We start from the raw sequence: 27939 nt of genomic DNA on the forward strand, positions 1-27939 counted from the left end.
CAGAACATTATGCGGCGATCACATGATCACGAGGACCTGTGAGCGCCAAATTTAATTTAAACTTTCTAGAAATCGTACATCACTACGAGTTACTCATGCTTTTGAATTATAGGAGTGCGGATTGTCAGGTATTTCATTCATTCATACTTAATCGGTTTAAAGCTGTATATTTAGAGCTCACTATTGTTTGAACTATGAAAGCAGAACGTAAATAATGGACAATATACCGACGACAATACCAAGGACCCGAGTGCCGCATTGACTTTTCCGGATCCGTTTTTACCGAAGGCTTATCCACCAGTTACTCATGCTGCATGTATAGTCTGATAATATTTTGTTTTATCTCTAGCAAGCATTCTGTAAGTTGGAGTGTCGTATTTATTATAGAAGAGCCAGCCAACCTCCGCATTACAATCTTTTGTATGCCAGGTTCGTTTATAAAATCTAATCATATAATAAGATTGATCCAATAGTCTAAGATGAACGGTATATCTTAGCTCATCGTTATTAAAATCCCAATGGATGAATTAATCAAGTAATGTTCCCTTCCAACACAACTAAACAACAAACAAATGCTTGCTCACCAGTGGTGACGCAATCGTAGGGGCATGCAGTTGGTTCAGATAACTCTCACCCCGACGACAGCGTCGAGAAATTATCAAATTATGCATTTGCGCCATACTGGACACATTTTATATTTAATATTTTGTGGTTTGTAGAAATTAGTGTCATCTAAAGTATAGCTTAACTGGCGAGCAAGCATCGCCCCACTCGGCGGGGACGAAAATACCGAGTCCAATCACAGAAAGTTAACCAAAAGATAAAAACAAGAGCTCGGATATCAACAAAAATCACACGCTCCAGACGACGGGGGAAGAGAGGATAGGAAGTAAGCTGCTGGGCTCAACAAATTTTGATAATTGTAAACAAATTTGTTCTTGTGCCCTATAATAATTTGGTATTGAGGTATGACCCTGTACTGTGCGTGATAGTGAAAATGAAAGTGAATGTGAATCTGTAATGCGAACGAAATGAGTTATGGCCAGACGATTCTTCAATTTCAAAATAATAAAGTCAAAGGACTCTGTGTTAAAATACAAGCTCATTCTTATCAAAGTTTAATTCTGTCCATTCTAATTCTTCGTACCTGGACTGTATCTTGAGTAGCTCACTTTTCAGTGTTACTTTAACTAAGTTCGTTGACTTAGTAAAGCTTATCAAACTGTCAATTTTTCGACAGTCGTTCCACATTTTTGTTGATTGATAAATGAAAGAGGAGGATGGGTTCGGGGTGATGAACTGGTCTGAACGTCTTTGTGATGGTGATCTGTGGAGTAAAGATAGGAGTGATTCAAAAGAGTCACATCTGTGGTAAAATGTAGAGAGAAAAGACAATTTTTTTTTATTATTTATCACCAATTCAATACATAATCAATAAATATATATCCGAATAAATTTGATTAAAAATTAAATGATACAAGTATGCTAGCAGCTAGCGCGCTTATATTTGATAAATATTCACGCTGTTAAAATGGGTTTTACCACACCGCCACTCACATTAGCACAGTTGGTGAACGGACCCAGGCGCTGTTAAGCTTTTATGAGCCCTGGTTGACTGCTGAGAGTGGCGAAGGGGCTGATATTAATTTTATCTTAGTTTTAACCTAGATTCCAGTAAAATTTTAGTTTTGTGTTATAATTATATGATTTTTATGCGATATTTAAGTTACAGCTGCTCGCAATACATTATTGCTTAAAAATTGTTAAATGTGCTAGCGCTATACGCTTAATTTTAGATACCGTATGTATATATACATATCAGCTCATAATACCAAATAACAATAATAAATAAATTAAAAGCATTGAAGAGGTCCAAAACCAATTCAAGCATGACACAAAGTTGAATACATTTTCATCGGAAGCTGCAAGCTTATTAACGTTTGATTCCGTACGTTCATGATCCGTTATTATGCATTCACCTTCAGGCGGTGTCGACGGATCATGCGAAAAGGGTTTTTGACAGGCTGTGCCCTTACCATAATTAAACTGAACCATTGCCTGATACGATGTAAACAAGAGTGTTGGATAGGTGAGCCGCGCAAGCGCTCGCGCGCGCATTTGTGTCGCTCTGACAAATAGCACTTGAATAATTTAGCTACCAAGACGTAAATCGCGCGTTACGTAAAGTATTATTTTTCCCTTCGGATAAAGTGAACGTTACACCCGCGTGTAACCTGCTTTAATGTTTTGTGTGCATGTGTGGTGGAGTGAGTGTATAATGTAATGATTGAATGAATCTTTTTTCTTTTGTGGTGCATATATGATGTGAGTGACAGGTGTAAAATCTAAAATATATAAATATAAATGGGGGTCTTTTCATAGGAAAGTGTTGAAGTTTAAGTCCTGCCAGTTAATATTGTCAGGTTGGTGTTGAGCCTTCATGATAGAAAGCTTCAATCGGGATTTAATTGAACCTAGTGAACCTATTTTACCACGTGCATTTGACTGCTCAAGAAACCTATTCCATAAATTTGCCCCTTTATATGCGAAATTGTGAGATGAGTGTGGTGTCACAAATCTGTCATCTCTGAGCTCAGACTTCTTAAAGAGAGAATACATGGATATGGGCTGATGACTCTTCACTATCTTCATTGTTTCAGTAATGCATCTGTATCTATATATGTTATGTACTGTCATTAGTTCCTTAGATTGGAAAATAGGTTTTGTTGATTCTCTAGAGTGGAATTCTGCCCCAAGTATTTGGCAGCGATGTGGCCTTGCTTGTTTATCACCAGTCTTCCTCAAGCTGATACATATAGAACACGGTTTAATGTGAGGTATAGTTGATTCATTGGATATTTGACCTTTCTTGTTTATACTGCACTGGATTGGCCTGCTACGAGAACAAGTTTTAAACTTGTCGCTAAATGCTTCCGAGTCCCCAAATAAGATTCGGACACATTTCTTCTGTGCAAGGAATAGTGGTGAAAGCTTATTAATTGATACACCACCCCATACAGTTATACCGTATCCTAGATGAGATTCAAAAAGAGTGTGGTAAATCTGTTTGTACAGCTGGCTGGGGAGGGAGTTTTTTATTCGATAAATACGGCCACATATGCTGTTTAATTTCTTAGTTTGTTTCTCGATATGAGGTGTCCAACTCAGTTTGTCATCAATAATTACACCTAGAAATTTCGTTTCAGTAACCTGTTTGATCGGGATCCCATCAATTTCTAGATTCAAGTCATTTTCAGTATTATCAATGGTCTTACGTTTAGTAGGCGAGAAGTACATGTAACAAGATTTTTTAACATTAATGTGCAGTAGGTTATGGCGCATATATTGGCACACAGAGTCGAGAATTTCATTCGCTATTTTGTATGCTTGTTCCTTAGTTTCAGCAGCTACAAAGATGTTTGTGTCATCTGCAAATAGTACAAATTTTCCTAATGTACTACATCTATAGATGTCATTTATATAGATAAGAAAAAGCAAGGGGCCCAAAACGGATCCTTGAGGTACGCCTAGTTTAACTGGGAGAGGCTCTGATTCTTCACCAAGTACACTAACATACTGGTATCTATTATTTAGATAGCTGGAGAGCAGCTTTAGTGCGTTTCCTCTAACTCCGTAATTACTAAGTTTCTTAAGTAGCATATCAAATGGTAAGGTATCAAATGCTTTAGAGAGATCGATAAATATTCCTAATACGTGGTTTTTATTATTCCGTTTTTCTTCGACGTGATTTACGGAGTAGTTAAGAGCATGACTTGTCGAGTGGTTTTTTCTAAAGCCGAACTGATTTTCGAATATTATTCCTCGAGATAAGAAAAAGTTGTATAATCTACTGTAAATAATTTTTTCAAATATTTTACCAAATACTGGTAATGTTGATACTGGCCTGTAATTCTCTAGTAATTCCTCATCCTCTTTTTTATATATCGGGGTTATCTTACCCGTTTTCAGTTGATCAGGGAAGACACCTTCATTCATGCAGTTGTTATAAATTCTGGCAAGATGTTCTGATATAGTTTGGCTACACTGCTTCATTACATGTGCCGGTATGTCGCTAGCTTTACCGTTATTAAATTCACTTATAATTTGTATTATTTCAGAGCTTGTACATTCAGCAAGATAAATACTTGACGGACAGGACTGTGGCAAGTAGTCAGTGAATGATTTAGCAATTATAGGATCTTCATCAATCCTCCTCTCATAGACCTCGTTCAGATTGGAGGCGATTGACACAAAGTACTTGTTAAATTCATGAGCAATAACTCGTCGACAAATAACACGCTCATTGTTTATCATGAATGACGGTTTCATTTGCTTATTTTGCTTTCCTCGCACTTTATTAATTAACTGCCAGGTTTTTTTACTGTCACCCTGACACTCCTCAATTTTGTTGCACGTGTAGAGGCGTTGAGCTAGTCTTATTACGTGTTTAACTCTCCTACGTTTGTCAGTAAAATTAGCATGCTTTTCCCTGGCATCATTACAAGGATTGCAGTGACAGGCTTCCTTGATCTCACGACAAAGTTTACCTGGATTATGCAAACATTTTTCTCTCTTCGCTTTATGCCAGTGGTCGTGCAGCTCATGTTTTTTATTTATAGACGCGATTAATCCTCCTGTTATCCACGGATTTGTCATTGGCGTTCTTTTGGAGACTTTAGGTTTACTGAGTTTACATGATTTGTCTAGATTCGTTTTGAATGTGTCGTGAAATTCAATAAAGTTTTTTGGTGGGTGCTCAGAGAAATGTTGGTTTAAGGATGAAACAAGGACTCGAACGTTGGATTCACTGTAATCATAATATTGGGTATGTTTAACTTGAGGTTCAGAGTTAGTTACAGCTAGGTCTTCAAAAATATGAAAAACTGGCAGATGATGCGAGATTCTGTCAGATACTGTACCTGAGGCAACAACCTTGTTTATATCATTTGTGTAAATGTTGTCAATACACGTTTGATTACATCCCGGCTTCTCGTGCGTGTGTGTTGATATAAGAGGCGAGAAACCGGCACTAAACATTATCTCCTCGAGATTGCTAACTTCTTTACTATTAACATGGAGGTTGACGTTAAAATCTCCCATTATATACGCAGATTTTTTAGGCAATATCTGGAGTATTCTAGATAGTTCTGTCAGGAAGCTTGCAAAATTACCGCTGGGTGGTCGGTAAATAACCCCAAAAGTTACTTCTTCTGAGTTTTTACGACTAGTTACGAATAGTGATTCTAAATTCTCGGTAACGTCTGACGCAAGTTCGTTCACAATACTGCTAAGTCTATCTTGAACATATAATGCTACACCAGTTCCTTTGGATTTATTACCTACAGTATTCTGGTAAAAACTATTGTAGTTAGGAATTGAATACACGGTGCTTTCATCAGGACCTATGTTAGTTTCTGATAAACCTATTACGGTGAAGTTTTGGTTAATGCGGTGCAGTTCAGTTAATAGACTATCAAAATTGCTTTTATTGCCATCAATGTTAAGAAAGTAGGAGCTGGAGAACTTTTTAAGATTTTCTCCATGCGATGAGTTGATTTCATTAGCAGAATAAGCTTGGCATTTGTCTAAGATTGAGGATATTTTATATGTTTCGTCATGTGCATCTGGTGAGGTTGTGTCATCTTCAAAGTGTTTGAAGGGATTATACTTGTGTACTATTTTATCTTTGCACGAAAAGCAGTAGAAGTTGTCATTAATAATTTGTGCTTTTGATTGCGAAAAACACTTTGAGTGGGCAATACAATTACATCTACTGCACTCAAACATCGGCTGACCTATGTAAACGTTTCTCAGGCAATGGTTACAGTTTTCTCTCAAAATTTTGTTGATCATACCTGACGACCATCAGGACTAGGTAAGCTTGCAACTTGCGATGATGTTAGCACGTCGTTTGTCGTTTTCAATTTCTTCACAGAGCTTATCAAGGTTTGCATTACTATAGTTATAATAAATGGTTGTTTTTTCAGGTGATTTATTCTGTTCCGAACTAGTATCAGAATTCATTACTTGAAGGCAGAAAATGGGCTGGTGATGTGAAGCACTATCCTGAATTACTCCAGATATAGTTGATGAGTGAATGTCATTAGTGTGTATGTTATCAATGCACGTTTTTGAGCAGTGGGGCATTTGGTGTGTGGGAATGGATATTGTGGGCGTGAACCCGTGACTATAAATAACTTCTTCGAATATATCTTCATCTGGGCCTGATAAATTGGTTATGTTAACATTGAAGTCCCCTAATATGTATGCTTTATGTCCTTTCAGTGCAGTAAGAACTTCTTTATACTGTGCATTGAAGTTAGCAAGTGGATTGCTTGGTGAGCGGTATACAACTCCAACTGTTACTGGTTCTGGAGCATTACTTATTGTTATGAATAGGGACTCAAATTGCTCTGTACAAACAGATAACTTTTCAATCACACTAAAGTTAAAGGAGTTGTGAATGTAGAGAGAAACTCCACTTCCTTTACTTTTTACCTGTTGTGTCTTATTAGAAACGAAGCGTTTTTGGTAACATGAAGTATAGTCTTTAATTTGGTACAGCTGACTATTACAGGGATCAATATTTGTTTCTGCTAAACCTATCACAGAAAATTTGTGGTCTGTGCAGGCTAATTCTAAGGCCAATTTGTCAAAGTTAGTACCATTTCCATCAATATTTCGAAAGTAGTGTGAGAATATGCGCTTTGATGTTGTTTGAGGAATCTGCTTTATGAGGTTGTTGAAGTTTTTAGTAGAATATGATTGACAGTTCTCAAGAGTTTTTGAGATTGTACTTATTGAGTCTATATAGTCGTGAGGTTCATTGTCAAGTAGTTCGTTGTTTGAAAAGTGAGGTGCTTGATAGAATGGATTATAACGAATTATATCATGATTTTGAATACAATTTGAGCAGTAAGTTTTTTCTCTAAAAGTGGCAATGTTTTCCTGTGTTTTACATCTCTTGTGAATGATGCAATCACACTTATTGCAATTTATAAATGGGTGTCCAGCACGAATAGGTTTGCTGCAGCAGATACAGTTCTCACATATATTTGTTCTATTCATGGTTTCGGAGCTCTTTGAACACGTGAATTGAACATCCCAACTTTACTCCTAGCAATATCACTAAATTGGCGCCCATCTATTGGATTGCGCTGTATTTTATCCACTATTAACCTAGACAACTTAAAGATACCAGTAGACCCAAGATGGATGGCATCACTTTTATCCTTGAAACGACCGAACTGGTCAGCTAGTTTACCATCTTCACCAACAAATTCATTAAAATCTAGAGTTCCCACCCTTGGGTTCATGTCAACATATTGAAATATAAGTTTGTTAAAATATAATGCTTTCTCGTTCAACCAACCAAACTTAGTGGGTAGTACTGGCGAAACGGTAACCTTGGAGTATGGACATTTACGACATATATCATCAAGTTTTACCTTGAGATCACTGGCACACTGCTCGATATTTGAGCTCCGTTTCTTAATATCATTTACTCCACAATGAATAAAAATATTTCTGTAACCTTCACACAAACTTGGGTTAATCATATCAATAGTAAAACATTCTACCCTTTTCCCTGGCATTCTATGACCAAAACGTCCTTTCCAACTACCGAATTTCAAGAATCTAGTGTTGGAGTCTCCTATTATTAAGTGCAATCTTGAGAGAAATTGGGGCTAGCATTGCTGGAAAAGGAAAACCGGGGAATGTTATTACTGTTCACACCTTTCTCTCTCTTTCGTGACAGAATACTTCTAACCGTGTTTACCCTTTCTAGCAATGACTACCAAAGAAGGATAACCGATGGGACTGGGGAGGAGTGGAACATTGGCAGCACACTACCGTCCAATCGGTAAGTATTTACAATGTTTAGTTATTAGGTATATATTTGGAATTGGTTTAATTTGGTTGTAAAGTTATTCTATTATGTAATAAAGTATTGTGTTTTACAGGTTTTGTACATACGACAATTACTGGTTTTAATTGGTCAACTTAGAGTCATCTAACACTATAGGGGCCTATCTCCTGCTCTTCATACTTTGTCACTCTCCTAGGATCTTTTTGGCTAATTAATTAAATGATTAAATGATCTTGTAGTACGTAAATGGTCAATTACCCAAGCTGCTAGCATCTAGTCTCTATCCGGAATTTTAAACTATAACTCGTGCTGAGGAGAAGCAAAAGATAATACTAATCACCAAGAAAAATCTGAAATATTGGTACAAAAAACCAACTTTTCTCAACACTTTTACTTCCACAAAAAAGCTTTCAAGCCCGCCCATTCTTTGCCCCATTATGCATTAGTTGTTTGTCCTTTCACAATCCAATTAGCTGTCAAGAACAAAATTAACAAAACGTCTTACACGAAATTGGCGTTTTATTAATTTCATTGTTAGTACTGTGAAATGTGCAAAAAATGTGCAACAAATTACACACTAAAATTATTTACTTTTTGACAATTTTGCGAGGAATACGACAAAAAAGGGCGAAATTTTCGTAAATTTGTTTATTGTCAATTGTAATACATGATGCAGTAATAATAATAATATTTAATTTTTAAGTTAATTTATTATATTAAGTGTTTGATTCACGATCCTTTGTTCACCTATCCATGTGCTTTCGCGCCACTGCGGGCGCGCTTGTTTCACAAGTCAAGAAAAGCACCTATCCACGAACCCCGATGGGAAGGTTCGTGCGCGCGCGTGCAGTGCTGACAACAGCGTCTATGTAGCGAAGGAAGTCTTGGCACTTCACCCTCCAGTATGCAGTAACCACTTTTCAGGTTTCTATAGTGCACAGTGACCGTGTATAGGGGTTAATTAGGTATAAACTACAGTGCAGCTGTACTTACACCTACATTCACAAGCATGCAAACTCACTTGGTCCAATGAGCGGGAAACTTAGGACAAGGTCTGGTGACGTCATAGTCACGTGACCTCATAGGCTCATAATTAGGTGACCTCAGACCCAATCAATGATCAATTAGGTTTGGGCATGGTCAGCCCCCTGTCACCTGATCTTTAGGTGACGTACGACACCTCGTTTACGCAATCAATGTCTGAAAGGCTACACACGTTGCATATGAGGACAAAAGCGCGGGAAATTTTGGCACCACTGTACAGTGGTGCCAAAATCGTTGGGTGGGTTCATGGCTAGAGCCCTTTTTACCGCCGTGAGGCGGGCGCGCGCTACTGCAAGCGCAAGGGCTCTGGATAGAGCAAGATCCTTTGCATCTCGCCAATTTGCATAAGTCATGGTTGCGAGAAGCATTATTGGATGTGCGGCGCGGCCCATGAGTAGTGCATCGCGCTACAAATCAAGTATTGACGGATGTTACTTGTCTGAATTTCTTCGAAGTAGCGCGCGCCGCTTTCTTCTCGACAGCAAGTGCTACGAAGTAGCGCGCGCCGGGCCAAATCATTAACAATGGTCTAATCAAGTATTGACTAGTATTCACATAGCCATGTGTATACGCGTACTGCGTGACGCGCTTATTTCTGCAATGTGCATGCGAGAGGGCTTTGGTTAGAGCAAGACTAGTATTTAAATATCGTCATACGTTTTACGACCCGCCGCGTGCAAGTGTACACCCCCCCATGTATCGTAAAAACGCTACAGGGGCCATGATTTAGTGAAATAAAAATGGGGGTCACGACATGATATAAATAATTATTTACATTAATATCTTTCACGCCAACTTTTATGTGCGGCGCTCTTTTCGATTTTTTATGTGAGACATTGCAGCTTTTTATACATTTTTTGTTTAACTAACTCATCAACGATGTTATTAATATTTGCTATTAATTACTATTAATTATTTATTCATATTTTGAATAAATAGTGTGCGTTGTGCGTACTGGTATCACCTGTTTAGTTTTTAAATTTTCCATTTTAATTCATTACTTGACACAGTCTATAACTCCTTGATCGTGCGCGAAGCGCGCGCGGCCGGCCGGCCGGCCATAAAAGGCCTCTCTCGCCGGCGTGCACGCTTCGCGTGCACGAGAGGTATACAACGTGTAGCAACATTTTACACATTTGAAGCATGCACAGATGGCAAAAGGCTTACTATACATACATAACAGCTTGACCCAACTATGATTCACGTTTAATTTTGTATTATTCAACTTTTGGTACCAACATAAATCAGAGATATTTAAAACGTTGTTAAATTTACATTGTGTAATAATCCAGTTGCATTATTGCTACGATTGCATATTGCTTCTCGTAAAATGTTGGATCAAGTAGAATGTAATAAAATATTTGGCACCTTCCGGCCTCGTAATTCTTTTGTTTCCGTCTTAGCCTTGTATCACGTTGCGACCCCCACGGTCGTTTCACTTTATCGTCCTGACGATACAGGGGGAGCCCGCACTTCGTGCGCGGCGGGTCATACAACGTATGACAATCTTAGCCTAGGTCTATAATCAATAATCGTAATAATGCCTGCATTAAGAACCATTTCAATTTCTAAAGCTAAAACTAATTCACATCCGGTTTAAAATGTCACTGCTATTTCATATACATATACTTCCGTAAATGTTGGTACTTGAAATATGTTGCCTGAATTCTGGTGAAAATGGGGCTGGGAAATAGGATTTAAAAATAAGGAAATCCCTGGACCTTTTTTAGCTTCGGACTCTAATTGAGTGCCTTAAGAACTTCATATAGTATAGTATAGTACTTGAAGTTTTAAATATATATACAGTAAATTAATTCAAGTGTTGCAATTGGCAGAGCACAATACAGAGGTAACGGAAATTGTCCACTGCTACCAATATTATATAATATGAAATATCAAAAATCAAATATATACACATCTACTCCATCATAGGGGATGGGATGAGGTTATAAGAGACTTCTGATAGTGGTTTCTCATATTTGATGTCCATTTTTTTCCCTCTGTACCCTCGTAGAGCAATGAGTGTGGTTCTTAACATTGCGAATCTTATTCTTGTCCTCACATGTCTTACCACATCGCAGTATAGTATAGTACTAGTATAGTATAGTAGGGCCTTGGCAGTGTTGCTTAAAGAATAAAGGGACTCGTTATCGAAAGGGACTGGTTCGGAACCCGCTTGTACTATCAATCCCAAGGTATGCACATAAATGGGGAAATCCGTGATTAAGGGTGAAATGAGAATTAGGAGGTGCTCTGTCAAAATATCTAAAGTCTTCTTTAGGTACCCTTCAGTAGTACGCTGTAAACCATAGTAAAATGTGATGTATTACAGATTTCCCGATCATTCGGCTGAGCTGATAACATAAGTCCTTGGTGTGCCCCCTAGGATTATTTTTTAAAAATCTTAAACTTTTCAAACAATACATAATTATACAGAATTGAATGCTTCTAAATAAACCCAGTTATAAATGGAGAAAACCGATATAGCCCTAAATTCCACTATCCCAGTATGAAACCCAAATTATGTATTGAAAGAGGGGTAACCAAAACACAGTAGTGTGCAGTAAGAAATACCACACCCGCAATAACATTGGGCCCTAGCAACAAATTAATTAATCAATGAATTAAAACATATAATATTGTATTTATAGAAAATATATCACTCTAAAGGCTCCTTCTCCGAGCTAATGACTCTAAAGTTCCTGATAACATGAACTTTGTCAGGCTCTGCTGTCCTTTTATTTATCAGTTGGTCGACAACTTTCTTGTAGGCTATTCTGTCTGCAGCTGATCTATCAGGAGTGATGTAAACTGAACTAAACCCGTCTACATGTCTTAGTAGCTTAGTCTTGCTCAAGATAGTACGAGCTTGATCTGAGCTTGACAAAATGAATTTCACTGGCCTGACTCGTTCACTTGTGTCCTTTCCAACTCGTTTACATCTCAAAATTTTCGGTTTTTCGTTGAGATGGTCCAACAAAATACCAGATACCTTAGCATCCAGGTTTTCCTCCGTCTCTGGAAGCCCAAAGATAATCAGGCTTTTACTTCGATCATCTTCTAGGGCAACTCTTTTCACTGCAGCTTGGATCTTCTTCGGTGCAAAGGCGTTTTTGCATGTGTTTTTCAACAGAGACGAAAAGGTTTTGATCTCTTTCTGAGCTGCACTTTTCACAGTTCCAATTTCGTCATCCTTCTTCAAAGCTAACTTCTCCTGCAAATCATTGATTTTAGCCATATCTTCTTCTTGCTTGGTGAGTAACTTCTCTTGTAGTTCTATGATTTTGGTCGCATCAGCTATTTTTTCTTTCCTGAACATTCGGTTATCGTCAGCTGTTTCTGTGGCGGATTGTAACAATGGTCCACAATAATTGTTCAGTATCCAGCACATTGTTTCTAACCATTCTGATAACCTTTCTCTAGGCACACTTCTCTGGTTCAGTTTATCAAATCGCACATCATCGTTGTGTTCAACTCCGATTTTACTTCTAATCTCCTTGAAAATACTGTCCGTCGCCATGTGTATCTGATTCACATATTCCGTAAGGAACTGGCCATTCTCAACCATAGCATCATCTACCATCTCAAAATGTTCACTCTGTAGCGGATAAGGCATCGTACACGTTGTACAGAAAATGTACAAACAATGTATACAAATCTACAAAGCCAGAGAGATAATTCAACGCGCACACAGAACTACTGATAAGAGAGCTACAATTTAGCAACGAATGTAAAAGTGTAAATATAAAAATGGTACATGCAGGATTCAAACTGGCTGCTGATTGCAATCTCCATCAAGCATGATACCATCCTAGGGGGGAGGGGGTCAAATCCTCGTTTGAATGTAGGAAAACTTTAGAGAGCACTATGGGCTCTTAGAAGGCACTATGGGCTCGGGTGGAGAGCCAACATGAGAAGATGCACCACTTTCAAGCTGCTTTGAACCATTTGCTTGTCAGTGTTATCATGGTCTTTATTCATAGTTCAGCATTAGCCATTTTGGAGGACTATGATATATTATATGACTGCCTAAGTTCCCATGTATATTGTATACACCCCCCGCGCGTGAGGGCACGTTTTTGCTAGTAATTTGCGACATTACTTTATGGATATCGAATCTCGCGACTTCAACGAAGTGCCGGGGACAAGTTTTCAATAATTCATAAACTTTTCAGTTCCTATCGTTTTAAGCATCGTTAGGGCTTTCCCAGAAACTAACTCTCATCATCCTAGGATAATCATGTGTCGCACAGCACTTGTTTCAGTAGAGAGTGTACTCGCCTTTACGAGAGAATGACGTGTACGTTTCGGTCACCTGCGGAAAAAGGAAGTGAGATATCGAAAATCTGAGATAAACCCGATCGATAAAATCCTTTCAGGTAGGTGCTAGTCAAGGTTTCATCTCTTTAGACATTAAGATGGCTTCAAACACCTCACAAAAAGTTTTCAAAAGTAAAATTTACTCGCGACTTTCAAAAACCACCATAAACGTGCCCTCATAGATTTTTGAGGGCAAGTTTTTGAGCGCGCTGCGTGACTTTGTCTGAGCAACAGCAAGACGTATAGTTACAATCTCGCAACTATGAACAGACAAGGAAAATATTGTATTAATATCTGTCAAAGGAATTTAATGTATTTTAACAACTTGTTCTAATAATGCTAATAACTAATCGATGAACCTCATAAATGGTCGGCCCGGTGTGAGTGTATAGTATGGGTTGTGCTCTGAAATGGGGCGCTGTTATACTTATTGGTTAATACAGCGGCCAATCAGGATCGAGCTGGTTTGTGGCTGCAGTCCAAATTTAGGATCATATCTGATTAGGTACCTAATTAGTGATTATGCACTTTAAAGTAAGATTAACTCGGTATTCACAATCCACATGATTAAATCGCTACATTTTGCAAATCAGCTGATATTTGTAACTTTAAAAAATAGTTGTAACTTATATATTTATACAGGTCCCCGGTTTAACAAGCATTCAGGATAGAAGAACCAGCAGCGGTTAATGACACTAAAACAGAGGTGGAGAACAGTAAGAACAGCAGAAAGAGTGGAGTGAGATAAATATCTTTTCTTTTTCTGCACTGGTTTCTGATACTCAACAGTTATTCAAGCCTGGGTTATGTTTTAAAATTAGATATAGCCAGGCCCATGTCAGTTTTGTTTATGTTCTATTTATCATGAAAAATGATTGTGCTCGGAGTGATCTGGGCAAAAAATTAATGCGAACTTCACGGGGAATCGAACGTGCGACCACTCCGCGAGTAGACCGACGCTCTAGCCGTCACGCCACTCGGGATATACACTGATTAAAATTGTGATGTCTATATAGTGCTTATTTGGCAGAAATTAGTACAGTATACAATCCTCAATTTTGAGTTTGTTATGATTGTAATTGGGAAGTGGGAACATTAAACAACTCTTCTGCATTTAATTGGAACTGTCTGTACAAAGTACACGATAAAATACATTGGGTAATTACGAAGATTGTGTACAGTGCATTCGGGGGCTTTGCTTTTGACTGATTTATTTTCCGGACAGTTCTTGGAAGTTCAATTAAAACCAGTGCAGTAGAAGTGTAAACTTGCATGAGAGTTAAAATGGTACTATTATAATTTGTGTTGTCAGGTAAGATTTCAGTTTTCACTTTGATACATTGGTATGTGATTTATATGCTGATTACAGATTACTGATAAAGATTGTTACATGTACAATTCAGAAAAATGTGTACATCAAATGAGAGTCTAACTGTCTTTTCATTTCACCTCTTAACTGACAAGTGACATGTCAGAAACATGAGTCGTCTTATAATGATACAAACACTATATAGTATATAATAATATGATTTTCTCGTTAAGTAGTCAGCTTGACCTTGGTTGGTTGCAGACAATTGTTAATGTGGATTGTGAATACCGAGTTAATCTTACTTTAAAGTGCATAATCACTAATTAGGTACCTAATCAGATATGATCCTAAATTTGGACTGCAGCCACAAACCAGCTCGATCCTGATTGGCCGCTGTATTAACCAATAAGTATAACAGCGCCCCATTTCAGAGCACAACCCATACTATACACTCACACCGGGCCGACCATTTATGAGGTTCATCGATTAGTTATTAGCATTATTAGAACAAGTTGTTAAAATACATTAAATTCCTTTGACAGATACTAATACAATATTTTCCTTGTCTGTTCATAGTTGCGAGATTGTAACTATACGTTTTGCTGTTGCTCAGACAAAGTCACGCAGCGCGCTCAAAAACTTGCCCTCAAAAATCTATGAGGGCATGTTTATGGTGGTTTTTGAAAGTCGCGAGTAAATTTTACTTTTGAAAACTTTTTGTGAGGTGTTTGAAGCCATCTTAATGTCTAAAGAGATGAAACCTTGACTAGCACCTACCTGAAAGGATTTTATCGATCGGGTTTATCTCAGATTTTCGATATCTCACTTCCTTTTTCCGCAGGTGACCGAAACGTACACGTCATTCTTTCGTAAAGGCGAGTACACTCTCTACTGAAACAAGTCCTGTGCGACACATGATTATCCTAGGATGATGAGAGTTAGTTTCTGGGAAAGCCCTAACGATGCTTAAAACGATAGGAACTGAAAAGTTTATGAATTATTGAAAACTTGTCCCCGGCACTTCGTTGAAGTCGCGAGATTCGATATCCATAAAGTAATGTCGCAAATTACTAGCAAAAACGTGCCCTCACGCGCGGGGGGTGTATATACCTTGCATTGTTTTGACTAAATCTTCTAAATTTATACAAATATAAATGATTGATTTCATACCTTATATTATCATTTTAACTTTAACTACAATTTTTTGCAGATGACAACTACTCAGAACACTGCTTCAGTGCAATGAATTCTGTCACAAGACACTCAAATGCTGGGAAGAATGGATAAGTATGAGAAAATCTGTAAAATAGGGGAAGGTTCTTATGGTGTTGTCTTCAAATGTCGCCATAAAGAGCTCAATCAAGTGGTGGCCATAAAAAAGTTTGTTGAGAGTGAAGAAGACCCATTAATCAAGAAAATAGCTCTGAGAGAAATTCGTATGCTCCGTCAGTTAAAACATCATAACTTGGTTAACTTGATTGAAGTTTTCAAGCGCAAAAGAAAACTTCATTTGGTATTTGAATACTGTGATCACACATTGCTGAATGAGCTTGACGCCAACCCCAATGGTCTTGATGAAACAACTATTCGAAAGACCATGTGGCAGACTCTGCAAGCAGTGAACTACTGTCACCAGCATAATTGCATTCATAGGGATGTCAAACCAGAAAACATACTTGTTTGCAAGGATGGAATAATAAAACTGTGTGATTTTGGGTTTGCAAGACTTATGAATCCTGGTGAGGAGTACACTGACTATGTAGCTACCCGGTGGTACAGAGCTCCCGAACTTTTGGTTGGAGACACACAATATGGCCAGCCTGTTGATATCTGGGCTATTGGATGTGTGTTTGCTGAACTTGTCAATGGTCAAGCTTTATGGCCTGGACGTTCTGATGTGGACCAGCTATATCTCATCAGAAAAACACTTGGAGACCTTACTCCTCGTCACATGCAGATTTTCAGGAGCAATCAATTTTTCCAAGGAATGTCTATTCCTGATCCAAATACTCTTGAACCTCTTCATTCAAAGTTTCCAAACCTCAACACCACATGTTTAGAATTCATGAGGGACTGCCTGGTGCTTGAACCTTCCCAGAGACATACCTGTGAGGAGCTATTGGAAAGCTCCTACTTCGATAATTTTAGAGAGTGGTTCGAACCTGAACTTGCTCGACTAATTGCCAACCGTGAAAGTAAAGATATGTTTAAAGATAAGAAAGGATCCAAAGGAAGAAAGCCTCGCCAGCGAGACGGAAAGTCTCACCTACCACAAATCACTACTCCGAATCCTCACAGCATCGATAGTTCTCAAAGCCCCTGTAACGATAGCGAGAAAGGAAAGTATAACACATTTGACCACCTACCTTCTATCTAAAGACTCTAACATTTCTTGGTGAAGTTGTTAATTGTTAATCCGTAATGCTAGCTACTAATTCATTTGATAATCATATAACTATAATACTATTGATTTGACCTTTCTCAGAGTGCATGTTAATTGTAATGCAAATGATTTTCTTGTTGATTAGATTTTTGTTTAAACGAAAGTAGAAGATTGATAATGAATTCTATTTTAGAGAGGTGTACTCAAATTTTCTTGATAACAGATGTAACAGTATAGTCTGTGGATGTGATCTACAGAAAAGAGTAGTTAAAAATTAACTAAACAACCAATTCTAGTGCTTTCTCATGAATAATTGTAGCTTACAATCATCTAGTGAAAGTAATCAATTATATATGAGTCCGTTACACTATCTTAAATAACTTCAACTAAATTGTAGTAGAAATTTTAATTCATATAATAGTTCTTGTCAGCAGTAATTTTATCTAATTTATTATTTTTCAGAGTTTATTTAACAAAGATTTGAACAGAGCATGTTTTGCTTCTATGTAAAAAATGTAAGATAATTTTCTACTCACAACAAGTTTATATTGTCTGTAATAATTGCACATGTACATATACATATATATCATTAATATAATTTAAGAAATGGTATGCTTGAATGATAATTTTTGCTGTTTTAATCGTGTCAGTTCAGACTTTAAATAAACACTTTATCTACTGACAAATTCTGTAACTGTTAATTACCAATGAAGTCACAAATCTGTTTAAAAGTTTAAATCTCCTTAATTTTAAATCATTTCAATCGATTATATTGTGTTTTTCCGTAGTATCAGTCATATTTCTGTTACTCAATAATGTATCATATGTTCAGGTGATATGGAAATTCCTCACAAGGACATATCAATAAATGACTCAGATTCTGGTAAGGAACTTGTCGCCACTCTTCGACCAAGTTGGTCTTCAATCAAGTGCAAGGTGTTTGATGCTGGTATCACTAATAAACTGTTTGGCTTCATCGGGGAATCGTGCACAGACAAGAATGAAATGATCCTGTTGCGTATTTATGGGAATAACACGAGTTTCATCATCGATCGCAAACGTGAACTTGACACTCATATAAAGTTGCACAAAAGTGGATTTGCTTCAGAAGTTTATTGCACATTGAATAATGGTTATCTATATGGTTTTGTAGCTGGGGACACGTTGACTGAACATTCTGTGAGGGATCCAGCAATTGCCCCACTTATCGCTAGATCTATCGCCCGGATGCATTGCAAGGTACCGATCTCCGACAATGAACCAGTATTTTACTCGACTCTTTGCTCTTGGCTGGAACAACTTCCGGATGACTTGACTTCTGGCAAGCTGGTAGTTTTGAAAGATATTTTAGAAAACAAAGGCACACTTCTAGATGAGCTTGAAGCGTTGAATGGTAAGATTCTCAGTAAGTCTGATCTGCAGATTGGTTTCTGCCACAATGACCTTTTACTTGGAAACATCATCCATAATCCTGCCAAAAAATCTATTTCGGTTATAGATTATGAATACGGTAACACCAACTACCTTTCATTTGACCTCGGCAATCACTTTGATGAGTATGCGGGTATTGAAACGGTAGATTTCAGTCGATATCCTGACGAAGTTTATCAGAAATGTTGGCTTAGGATTTACCTAGACGAAGTGCACGTACAGAAAGGTTTAGGTCCTGTTTCAGATGGTCAAGTAGACCAGCTTTTCAAGGAAGTCAACTTTTTCTCATTGTGTGGGCATTTCTGGTGGGGAACTTGGGCGATCTTCCAAACTCTTAATTCAGACGTCGACTTTGATTTCGCTGATTACAGCAAACAAAAACTCGAAGAATATTTCAAGCAAAAAGAAAAGTTTTTCAATTATATCTAAAACGGATCATATCAGTAGTTTATTGTAATAATTCAGGGGATTTTCATGATTTTGAATGTCAAAAATTTAAGTAAGTAATATGTTTACAGTTTTTAAATTTTTATATTACGATGAATTTATTAAGTGATAATAAGTGTTACAATTAGAATTATAATAAACTTTTTATGTAGCAATGATAGAAGATAATTAAATTATTTACAGATGCTTGAGCTATATACTGTGAATAGTGAAGAATCAAATAATTTCTAATATGAATATACCTTACTAAGGACTTAAACTTACTTTACCTAACCAACTTGACCTTAAATTGCATAACTCCAAACTTAACTTCTACTTGATTATGGTATCGTGCGGATGCTGTGCTAGTGTATGTATATAATTAAATATATTGAGTATTCTTTGTGATTTTTTCTAGTTAATTGTATTCTTACATTTCAACGCATTTAATAATAAGATTTTAAATTATGATATCAAATATGAACGATTTCTCTTTATATAATAGTTATTAGGTCATGTATGTTTCTTGTCTTTAATACTATCAGAATAGATAAGATCTTTTCAATTGGATGATTTGCCTTTTTAACGTTAAATTTGCAATGGTTGGGTATGATAAAAATATCGTTTTAATTGCCTTATTTTTTAAATTGATCCTGTAAATCTTAACAATTTAAACCAGTCACTCAAAAAGCATATTATAATCAGTTTATTCGCAGATCATATTTTTCGGAAGTAAAAAGTTGTCAATGATGATGTTATTCCAAATTTATTTGTAATTACAATTTCACTCTAGAACAAAAAACTAGAAACATGGCAGACGTATATGGAGATGCGTTGGAGAAAAGTAAGAGGTTTCTCAGTGAGTTCTCGGTTCCAGGACCCAGAAAGGGAACCAAACTACACAAATACGGAACCCAACTTGTAGCCCTCGCCCATCGAGAACAGGTGAATATTCAATTAATTAATCCGAGAACAAGGTCTGTTCAATGTTATGTACATACATTAAACGTTGATGGTACAATATTTAGATCGTGCCCTGTATTTTAGTAGTTTATGAACAGAATTATTATTGTATTGATAGCTGTATTAATTATATCTGTTTTGCAGGTGTCCCTGAGACTTTCAATGGACGATATCGCTGAGTTCGACGAGGATCTCAGCAGAGAAATAATGGGTAACACAGTGAGATACCAGAAGTTGCTGAGTGAAGCAGTGTCTGATATCCTGCCTGACTACCAGCAACACGAGGTACAGAACAAAGACTCTCTAGACGTTTACATCCAACACAGACTGCTGCTGGAGGCTCGAAACAGGGGCTCTGATGAAATAAGAGATCCAAAGAACCAGTACCCTCCTGAGCTACTTCGACGATTTGAGCTGAACTTTACCCCTCCCTCCGCCCAGAAGCCTTTGTCTATCCGCCAGATAACTGCAGATAGGATCGGTACTCTGGTAACTATTCGGGGTACAGTAACCAGGGCTACAGAAGTAAAACCAGCCATGACGGTAGCTACCTACACATGTGACCAGTGTGGTTCTGAAACCTACCAGCCTATCACTGGAATACAGTTTACTCCCATTGACATGTGTCCCAGCAAGGACTGTCAAACTAACAAGAGTAACGGGAGATTGTACCTGCAGGCTAGGGGTAGCAAGTTTGTTAAGTTCCAGGACGTGAAGATACAGGAGGACAGTGACCAGGTACCTGTGGGAGACACACCCCGGAGTATGACTCTACTCTGTAGTGGAGAAAACACGAGGCTCTGTCAGCCGGGTGATCACATCAACGTTACTGGGGTCTTCTTACCTGTTCAGAGATCAGGGCTCAAAGCCATGATGGGGGGCTTGATGTCCGATACTTTCCTCCAAGTTCACAAGATTGAGAGAGTAAAGAAAGGTTTCGAGGAATCCACTCTGGAGTGCTTGGCGGAGGAAGAATGCAGGACTCTCGCTCAAGAACCTCTCTTCTACGATAAACTTGCAGCTTCTCTAGCTCCCGAGATTTACGGTCATGACGACGTTAAGAAAGCTCTGTTGCTACTTCTTGTTGGTGGGGTAGACAGAAATACCCAGGGTATGAAGATTAGAGGCAGTCTTAACATCTGCCTCATGGGAGATCCCGGTGTGGCTAAATCTCAGTTGCTGTCCTATATTGACCGAATAGCACCTCGGTGTCAGTACACTACTGGTAGAGGTAGCACGGGAGTAGGTCTCACTGCGGCTGTCATGAAGGATCCTATAACTGGGGAGATGATTCTAGAAGGAGGTGCTCTGGTTCTGGCTGATAAAGGTATCTGTTGTATTGACGAGTTCGATAAGATGAACGAGAGTGACAGGACAGCGATACACGAGGTCATGGAACAGCAGACCATCAGTATCGCTAAAGCAGGCATCCTCACCACACTGAACGCCAGAGTTTCTATCCTAGCTGCTGCTAACCCAGCGTATGGTAGATACAACGTGAAGAAGAGTGTAGAACAGAATATCCAACTTCCTGCCGCCCTACTCTCTAGGTTTGACTTACTCTGGTTGATTCGTGACAAGCCAGATGCTAACGCTGACCTGAGACTGGCCCAGCACATCACTTACGTGCACCAGCACAACACACACCCTCCCAGGGAGGTGGAACCTCTGGACCCTGACCTCATGAAACGTTACATCGCCACCTGCAAACTCAAGGACCCCATCATCCCTGAGTCTCTGACTGAGTATATTGTCTACACTTATGTGGAACTGCGAAAGGAGGCTAGAGAAGATCCAAGAAATGCTACTTTCACTTCCGCGAGGAACCTTCTCGCAGTACTGAGACTGTCCACGGCACTAGCTAGACTGAGGTTTGCTGATGTGGTTGAAAGGGAGGATATTGACGAAGCAAACAGGCTGATGGAGATGTCCAAATTCTCTCTTGTTGACGACGAGACAACAGCCAGACGTACTCGACCTGTTGATCTCATCTACTCTATTATCAGAGATCTACAGAAGGGAGGCACTGTGGTGAAGTATGACGATGCGAGACAGAGATGTATTGCTAAGGGCTTTAATCAGGAGCAGTATGACGAGTGTATTGATGAGTATGAGCGCCTCAACATCTGGCACCTCAACGCTGCCCGCACCAGAATCACTTTTATTCAGTAGTGAATGTGTACGTGTGTGAACAAACACGATTTATCCAGCATACTTTATTTGTTAATATCTCACTGGTTGAGTTAAGTCCTAATTGTCCTAATTGTGGTAAATTTTATCAGAACAATTCTGCTTTTGCTAACTGACTGTGAACAAAACTTAAGTACTATTGTATTAATTTCAACTTAAATTCTCATAGCTAACAATGTCTATCTTATTTCAAAATTTTACTTCATACTTCTGTAAGCTGTGCAATATGCCAGTTTGAATTAATAACTGATAGCGTTTAATTAGGATTTATAGCTCTGAACTGTTTTTGTAATTCTGCAAACGTGCCCAGATTTTAAACATTTTTAACTAGTTTTTAATTTTATTAATCATTATTGTCGCTTTATAGTTTTTACCATCTCGGGTTATGGGATGAAGGGTTTTATTTCATGTCCTTTTTGTTTAACGTAAACATTTAAGTTAAAGTGGGTAAATTTTGAAACCCAGTTTGCCGCTACATTCATTAGGAATACTACCATTATAGTACATACTATGACACAACACTACAAAACATGACAGAGTTCAGCTTTATTATTATTATATATGCAAAGAACTACTTTATACGACACTACTTAAATTATGGAATTATATTATGACATGAAATCTCTATACTATTTGATAATTATTTGAATTATATTTGGAAACAACGCGTTTAGTTTTACTGAAATTCGTACATATACTGCACTGTCAATTTAAAAACGGAATCATCCCATTCTGGAACTGAGTAAGTTAAAAGTATCATTAAATACTGACTATTTGAGTGATGGAGCCAGACCTGCCCTTAATAAATAATTACTTTTAGTTTCCACCCCTAGGTTTCATCAGTCCTAATGTGCTTTTCCTGAATTAAAACAAATGTTGCCTGTACTGTACTGTACAGCTGCTGTTGTACCATAGTCTTGCCAGTATTTTTGTCAATGTATTAAATTTGTCTTGCGATGTTCATAGCTTTTTAATCCATTTCTTGAAACAGAAATTACCGGAAATTGTGAAACTTACTCTCAAGTCTAGGTTCCAGACTTAAATACAAGTTTGAATTACGATATTTTCAAATGTAATCTAACCAATACACCAAATCTAGGTTTGTAGTATTAAAGGAACAAGTTGTAAGGTAGAGTAGCCGCTTCGCGAGCATCTGACCACCACTAGCCGTTACTCATGGACTACTCGGATGTCATCGCTAACCAGCCCGTTGTTATAGACAATGTGAGTTATGTGTCCTGCATGCTGTTTGCTGATCTTATTTTATGTTTATTGAATTATTCAAATTGTAGCTCTGGCTTATGTGCGTATATTATTGTATAAGGCTTATTACAATTTATCTTTTTTAGTGTAATGAATACAAACCACATTTGAATTGTTAGGTTACATTAGTGGGATTTATTTTTGGCACTGACTAAATTATGAACACTTTTGATTGATAAGTTCATGATGTAAAGTTGTACACAATGTTCATCTGCTTGCTGATCTCCAGTATTTTTCCAAATGAATTTGACTCTAAATGTTAATTCCAGGGGTCAGGTCTAATAAAAGCCGGATTCTCAGGAGACCTTGTGCCTAAATGCCATTTTTCTTCATTGTAAGTTTGTAAAGCTCCGACTGTACCGATTTGTTCGTTAAGAAGCACAATGTTTTTATATCATCATGCTTATTTTCAATTTGCATGACTTAATTTCAGTGTTTACAAATCCAATAAAATGCCCGTTTTCCAAGTTTAAACAACCCCCGTGATCAAAATATAACCGTTGTCTTACAAACACCAAGAGGACGAATACTCGTGACATTGATTTGGCAGTAACCATTTGCATTAACAACACATTAACAACCCATATAACACCATCTACTAGTCTCCAGTAAACCCAACCTCCCAGTATTGGTCGACCAAAGTACGAACGTGTGATGGCAGGTGCCCTGAAACCAGACATATTCATGGGTTCTCAAGCTCAGGAACACCGGGGACTGCTCAATATTAAATACCCTATTGAGGTTCGTACTGTTAATATGCTCAATTAAAAGTAGTCTACTTTCTCAGCACTGTGACACTGACACGTAATCTGAATTAAAGTAAGTTATATATGTGTTGTAAGTAATACATTTACACTCAAACATTGATCGCTGAACCAATAAAATAAGTCTACTCTCCGCAGCATGGTATAGTGACTGACTGGGATGATATGGAGAAGTTGTGGAACTATGTGTACTCTAAAGACCACCTAAACACCTTCCCTGAGGAACACCCTGTCCTGCTGACTGAAGCTCCTATAAACCCTAGGAGGAACCGAGAGAAAGCTGCCGAGGTAACTTATTGGTATTTAACACACCGCTCTCAATAAAAACACTGTTTACCTTTGTGATGTGCAAATGGGCCTTCCTTTACTAAGCGTGGTATTTTTTGTAAGTGTGTATGATGTAGTTGGATGTACGGTATTTGAACACATTCCGTGAATATTTAGCAAATTGTCCTACATCTCCTCTCTGTTAAAAAGTTGCTGTATAAATTACACATTGTCTAATTACACCTGATACTTACAGTAAATCCCGCACTTGAATCATTCTCTCTGGGAATGTAAGAGTGATATCACACGGATCTATTATACCACTGTACTATACCACTGTATACACTCTCACACACACAGCTCCGATAACATACTACACTCATAAATATCACTGTGCACAATATCTAACACGCGGATACCAGAGTGTACCCTCCTGTATATTATATTTACTCCACGTAAGCTGTGTAGTAAGCTGCATGCAGTCTGAGCTGGTCCCATGACCAACGCGATGTGTTTGGAAATACCATGGCAACCGAGGTGTGCAGCAGTTAGCAAGCAAAGCACGTGATATCTCGACTATATCTGGATAGTTTCGTACTGCGCAATGAATGGATATATCTATCTAATCTGGAACATTAAGATTAACTTTTCGTGGAAAACCGGAGTTTAATGACATGTGACACTGAAGTGTAATGACATGTGACACTGAAGTGAGATCTGCTGTGGATCACATACTTAGTTGTGTGTCTCTCACTTCCCCAACATGCAATAATGAATGTAACCAATATGTCAATACAGATGTGACTGGAGTGTTACTTGAGAGTGGGTTTACTGATAGCACGGTGCTACTGTGTATCATACATGTGCAGTGTACATTGTGGTATGTACAGATTATGTACAGATTGCACCTCTAATCACTAGTATACCCACAGCACACAACACATGGACTCTCTCTCTCTCTCTCTCTCTCTCTCTCTCTCTCTCTCTCTCTCTCTCTCTCTCTCTCTCTCTCTCTCTCTCTCTCTCTCTCTCTCTCTCTCTCTCTCTCTCTCTCTCTCTCTCTCTCTCTCTCTCTCTCTCTCTCTCTCTCTCTCTCTCTCTCTCTCTCTCTCTCTCTCTCTCTCTCTCTCTCTCTCTCTCTCTCTCTCTCTCTCTCTCTCTCTCTCTCTCTCTCTCTCTCTCTCTCTCTCTCTCTCTCTCTCTCTCTCTCTCTCTCTCTCTCTCTCTCTCTCTCTCTCTCTCTCTCTCTCTCTCTCTCTCTCTCTCTCTCTCTCTCTCTCTCTCTCTCTCTCTCTCTCTCTCTCTCTCTCTCTCTCTCTCTCTCTCTCTCTCTCTCTCTCTCTCTCTCTCTCTCTCTCTCTCTCTCTCTCTCTCTCTCTCTCTCTCTCTCTCTCTCTCTCTCTCTCTCTCTCTCTCTCTCCCAACTCAACACTCGTAGCAAGAAGCTCTGTTAATGCCAGCACTTAATACCCATATATAAAGTGGTTGCCTTGACTACTTCTGCTCTAATTTTATCAACCTTGAAATTTAACCGTTTTGAAGGTAGAACAGTTACAGCAGGTACTATCTTGTTTCATGGTATGCAAGGTTTATTCAGTACAAGTCTTGGAACAGTTCCATCTACTTTGAAACCTGCCTAATTTTTACAACATCTCACTTTCAAGTAACAATAAACTTGAATGGATACTGAATAATATATGTAAAAGTCGAGGTTAACCGCCATCAAGAACATGTAATATTCTAGAAAACTTCTAGAAAGTTTACGGAGTACGTTTGCTTGCTAAGAGAATAAACCTGGGCAACTTACATGGTGTATTACTCCAGTGAGGTCACTGGTTTTGAGCGGGGAGCATTTTATTAGAATCAAGTGGTCTCATGTTTCAATTTGGACTATTTTTAGATTACATATTAAGTAATTAATCGCTTGAATTTCAGATATTTTTCGAGACATTCAATGCCCCGGCTTTCTTCGTGTCAATGCAAGCGATCCTGAGTCTGTACGGAACAGGACGAGTGACAGGTGTGGTTCTAGATTCAGGAGATGGTGTTACACACGCAGTTCCTATTTACGAGGGTTTTGCTATGCCACATTCCATCAGCGTATTGATGTAGCCGGCAGGGATATTACACGGTACCTCAAGATTCTGCTGAGAAGAGAAGGACACAACTTCAAGACTACTTCAGAGTTTGAGATTGTTAGAACCATCAAAGAGGTAAGTGGGTCTTGCTTAAAGATAACAAATCCGTGTACTACTTGTATGCAGAACATTTGTTGATATTTTGAAATTTTTCGCTGCTTAGTACATTATTTAACATTAAACATACTAACTTATATTCAGAGATTTTAACTCTAATCGAAATATGTCTAAATTTGTTCTGCGATCAACAACTTCATTAATTTACCTTATCTTCAGAAAGCGTGTTATCTTGCTCACAACCCGCAAAAAGAGGAATCCATGGAGAGCGAGAAAGGAGCGTACATGTTACCGGACGGCAGCACGATTGAGATAGGTAAAGCAAGATTCAGAGCACCTGAGGTCTTGTTTAGACCTGATCTTATTGGAGAGGAGAGCAGTGGATTACACGAGGTAATGTTGGGCTTTTTGTTAGAGAAATATTCACATTCTCGTGTTACTTAGACAAAAAAAAAGCCTAAGGAATCGAACCTCGAGCGCCTTCCCATTTCTTTGGTCGAAGTGTAAAAGTGACAAATAACACGCATATTTTCAGGTGCTATTTCATTCAATACAGCGATCAGATATGGATTTAAGAAGAACTTTTTACAGCAACATAGTTTTATCTGGTGGTTCAACTCTATTCAAAGGTAAGCATTATTGATTATAGATTTGCGCCAGATAGCCTCCGACAAAAAGAGCGGGAAACGTTTTATTATAATCTTTGTTTCTTAAATCGATCAATAATCATCGTTGAAGATACATAACATTGTTAGGGCTACTATAAAATGTTTTACCTTGGGCATTAAAATACTGTTAATGGGCAAATAACTAGGGCAAAATACCCATTATTCATGGGGCAATTTCGCGCGCAATATCCATGACGAATCAAGGGACATACACGAAAACGTAACTAAAGTACTAGCAAAATTGGTGAACAATCGCATGCAAACCATCTTATCCTAAGCCATTAGTGTAACACTTTGAAATATTATTACGGTGGTTTTATATTTTGGTTTCAATTCCGAAGAGTTGGTGATAATTAAATTAACCCGCTTTTCTTACAGGATTCGGAGATCGATTATTGGGTGAACTGAAGAAGCTATGTCCAAAGGATATGAAATTGAAGGTAATCCACTTTCGCTGCTATTTATTATGATTCAATTCATGACTTCCCTCCCGGAAACTAAACTCGATTGAACTCTCGAACAAGGTGGTAACATGTGTACACACTCTAAATACTAACAACAATTTTAAATTATTCCAGATATTAGCGCCACAAGAACGTTTGTATTCAACCTGGATCGGGGGATCAATCTTGGCCTCACTGGAGAACTTCAAGAAAATGTGGATATCCAAGCGTGAATATGAGGAAGAGGGAGTAAGGGCAGTGCATAGGAAAACATTTTAAAGTTTTGTAGATATATTTGATTATCATTATGTGTAAATTTTAACCTTCCAGAGCAACACTTCGTGAGGCAATAGGTTGTCATCAGGAATAATAAACCACAGTCGTGTAGAACTTTTGACCCTTA

At 38.1% G+C, this 27939-nt stretch overlaps 6 protein-coding genes across 6 annotated transcripts in view; 4 read left to right on the forward strand and 2 right to left on the reverse strand.

Moving 5' to 3' along the window:
• LOC134817510 (2-oxoglutarate and iron-dependent oxygenase domain-containing protein 2-like) overlaps positions 1-27939 on the reverse strand; it is a 94511-nt gene that overhangs the window by 59180 nt on the left and 7392 nt on the right. The window lies entirely within an intron of this gene.
• The window catches only part of LOC134817291 (double-stranded RNA-specific adenosine deaminase-like), a 536580-nt gene that overhangs the window by 24727 nt on the left and 483914 nt on the right, over positions 1-27939 (reverse strand). The window lies entirely within an intron of this gene.
• Positions 15740-17552, forward strand: LOC134816257 (cyclin-dependent kinase-like 4). Its single transcript, XM_063825020.1, has one exon. It carries the CDS (start codon positions 15811-15813, stop codon positions 16918-16920), a length of 1110 nt encoding a protein of 369 aa, XP_063681090.1. The 5' UTR covers positions 15740-15810; the 3' UTR covers positions 16921-17552.
• LOC134816610 (probable ethanolamine kinase) lies at positions 17754-18875 on the forward strand. Its single transcript, XM_063825543.1, has one exon. The coding sequence runs from the start codon at positions 17764-17766 to the stop codon at positions 18784-18786; it is 1023 nt and encodes a 340-aa protein (XP_063681613.1). The 5' UTR covers positions 17754-17763; the 3' UTR covers positions 18787-18875.
• Positions 19576-22601, forward strand: LOC134813884 (DNA replication licensing factor MCM7-like). The gene is made up of 2 exons (XM_063821783.1): positions 19576-19728; positions 19891-22601. Exons 1-2 carry the CDS (start codon positions 19594-19596, stop codon positions 21916-21918), a joined length of 2163 nt encoding a protein of 720 aa, XP_063677853.1. The 5' UTR covers positions 19576-19593; the 3' UTR covers positions 21919-22601.
• Positions 23040-27902, forward strand: LOC134813891 (alpha-centractin-like). The gene is given in 10 exon segments (XM_063821797.1): positions 23040-23160; positions 23469-23533; positions 23826-23940; positions 24102-24251; positions 26166-26325; positions 26328-26443; positions 26645-26818; positions 26961-27054; positions 27472-27533; positions 27672-27902. Coding segments are annotated over 10 exon segments (1128 nt in total). The 5' UTR covers positions 23040-23112; the 3' UTR covers positions 27816-27902.

The sequence above is a fragment of the Bolinopsis microptera genome, chromosome 1 (assembly GCF_026151205.1).
Source record: "Bolinopsis microptera isolate Bmic1 chromosome 1, MBARI_Bmic_1.0, whole genome shotgun sequence".
NCBI lineage: Eukaryota > Metazoa > Ctenophora > Tentaculata > Lobata > Bolinopsidae > Bolinopsis > Bolinopsis microptera.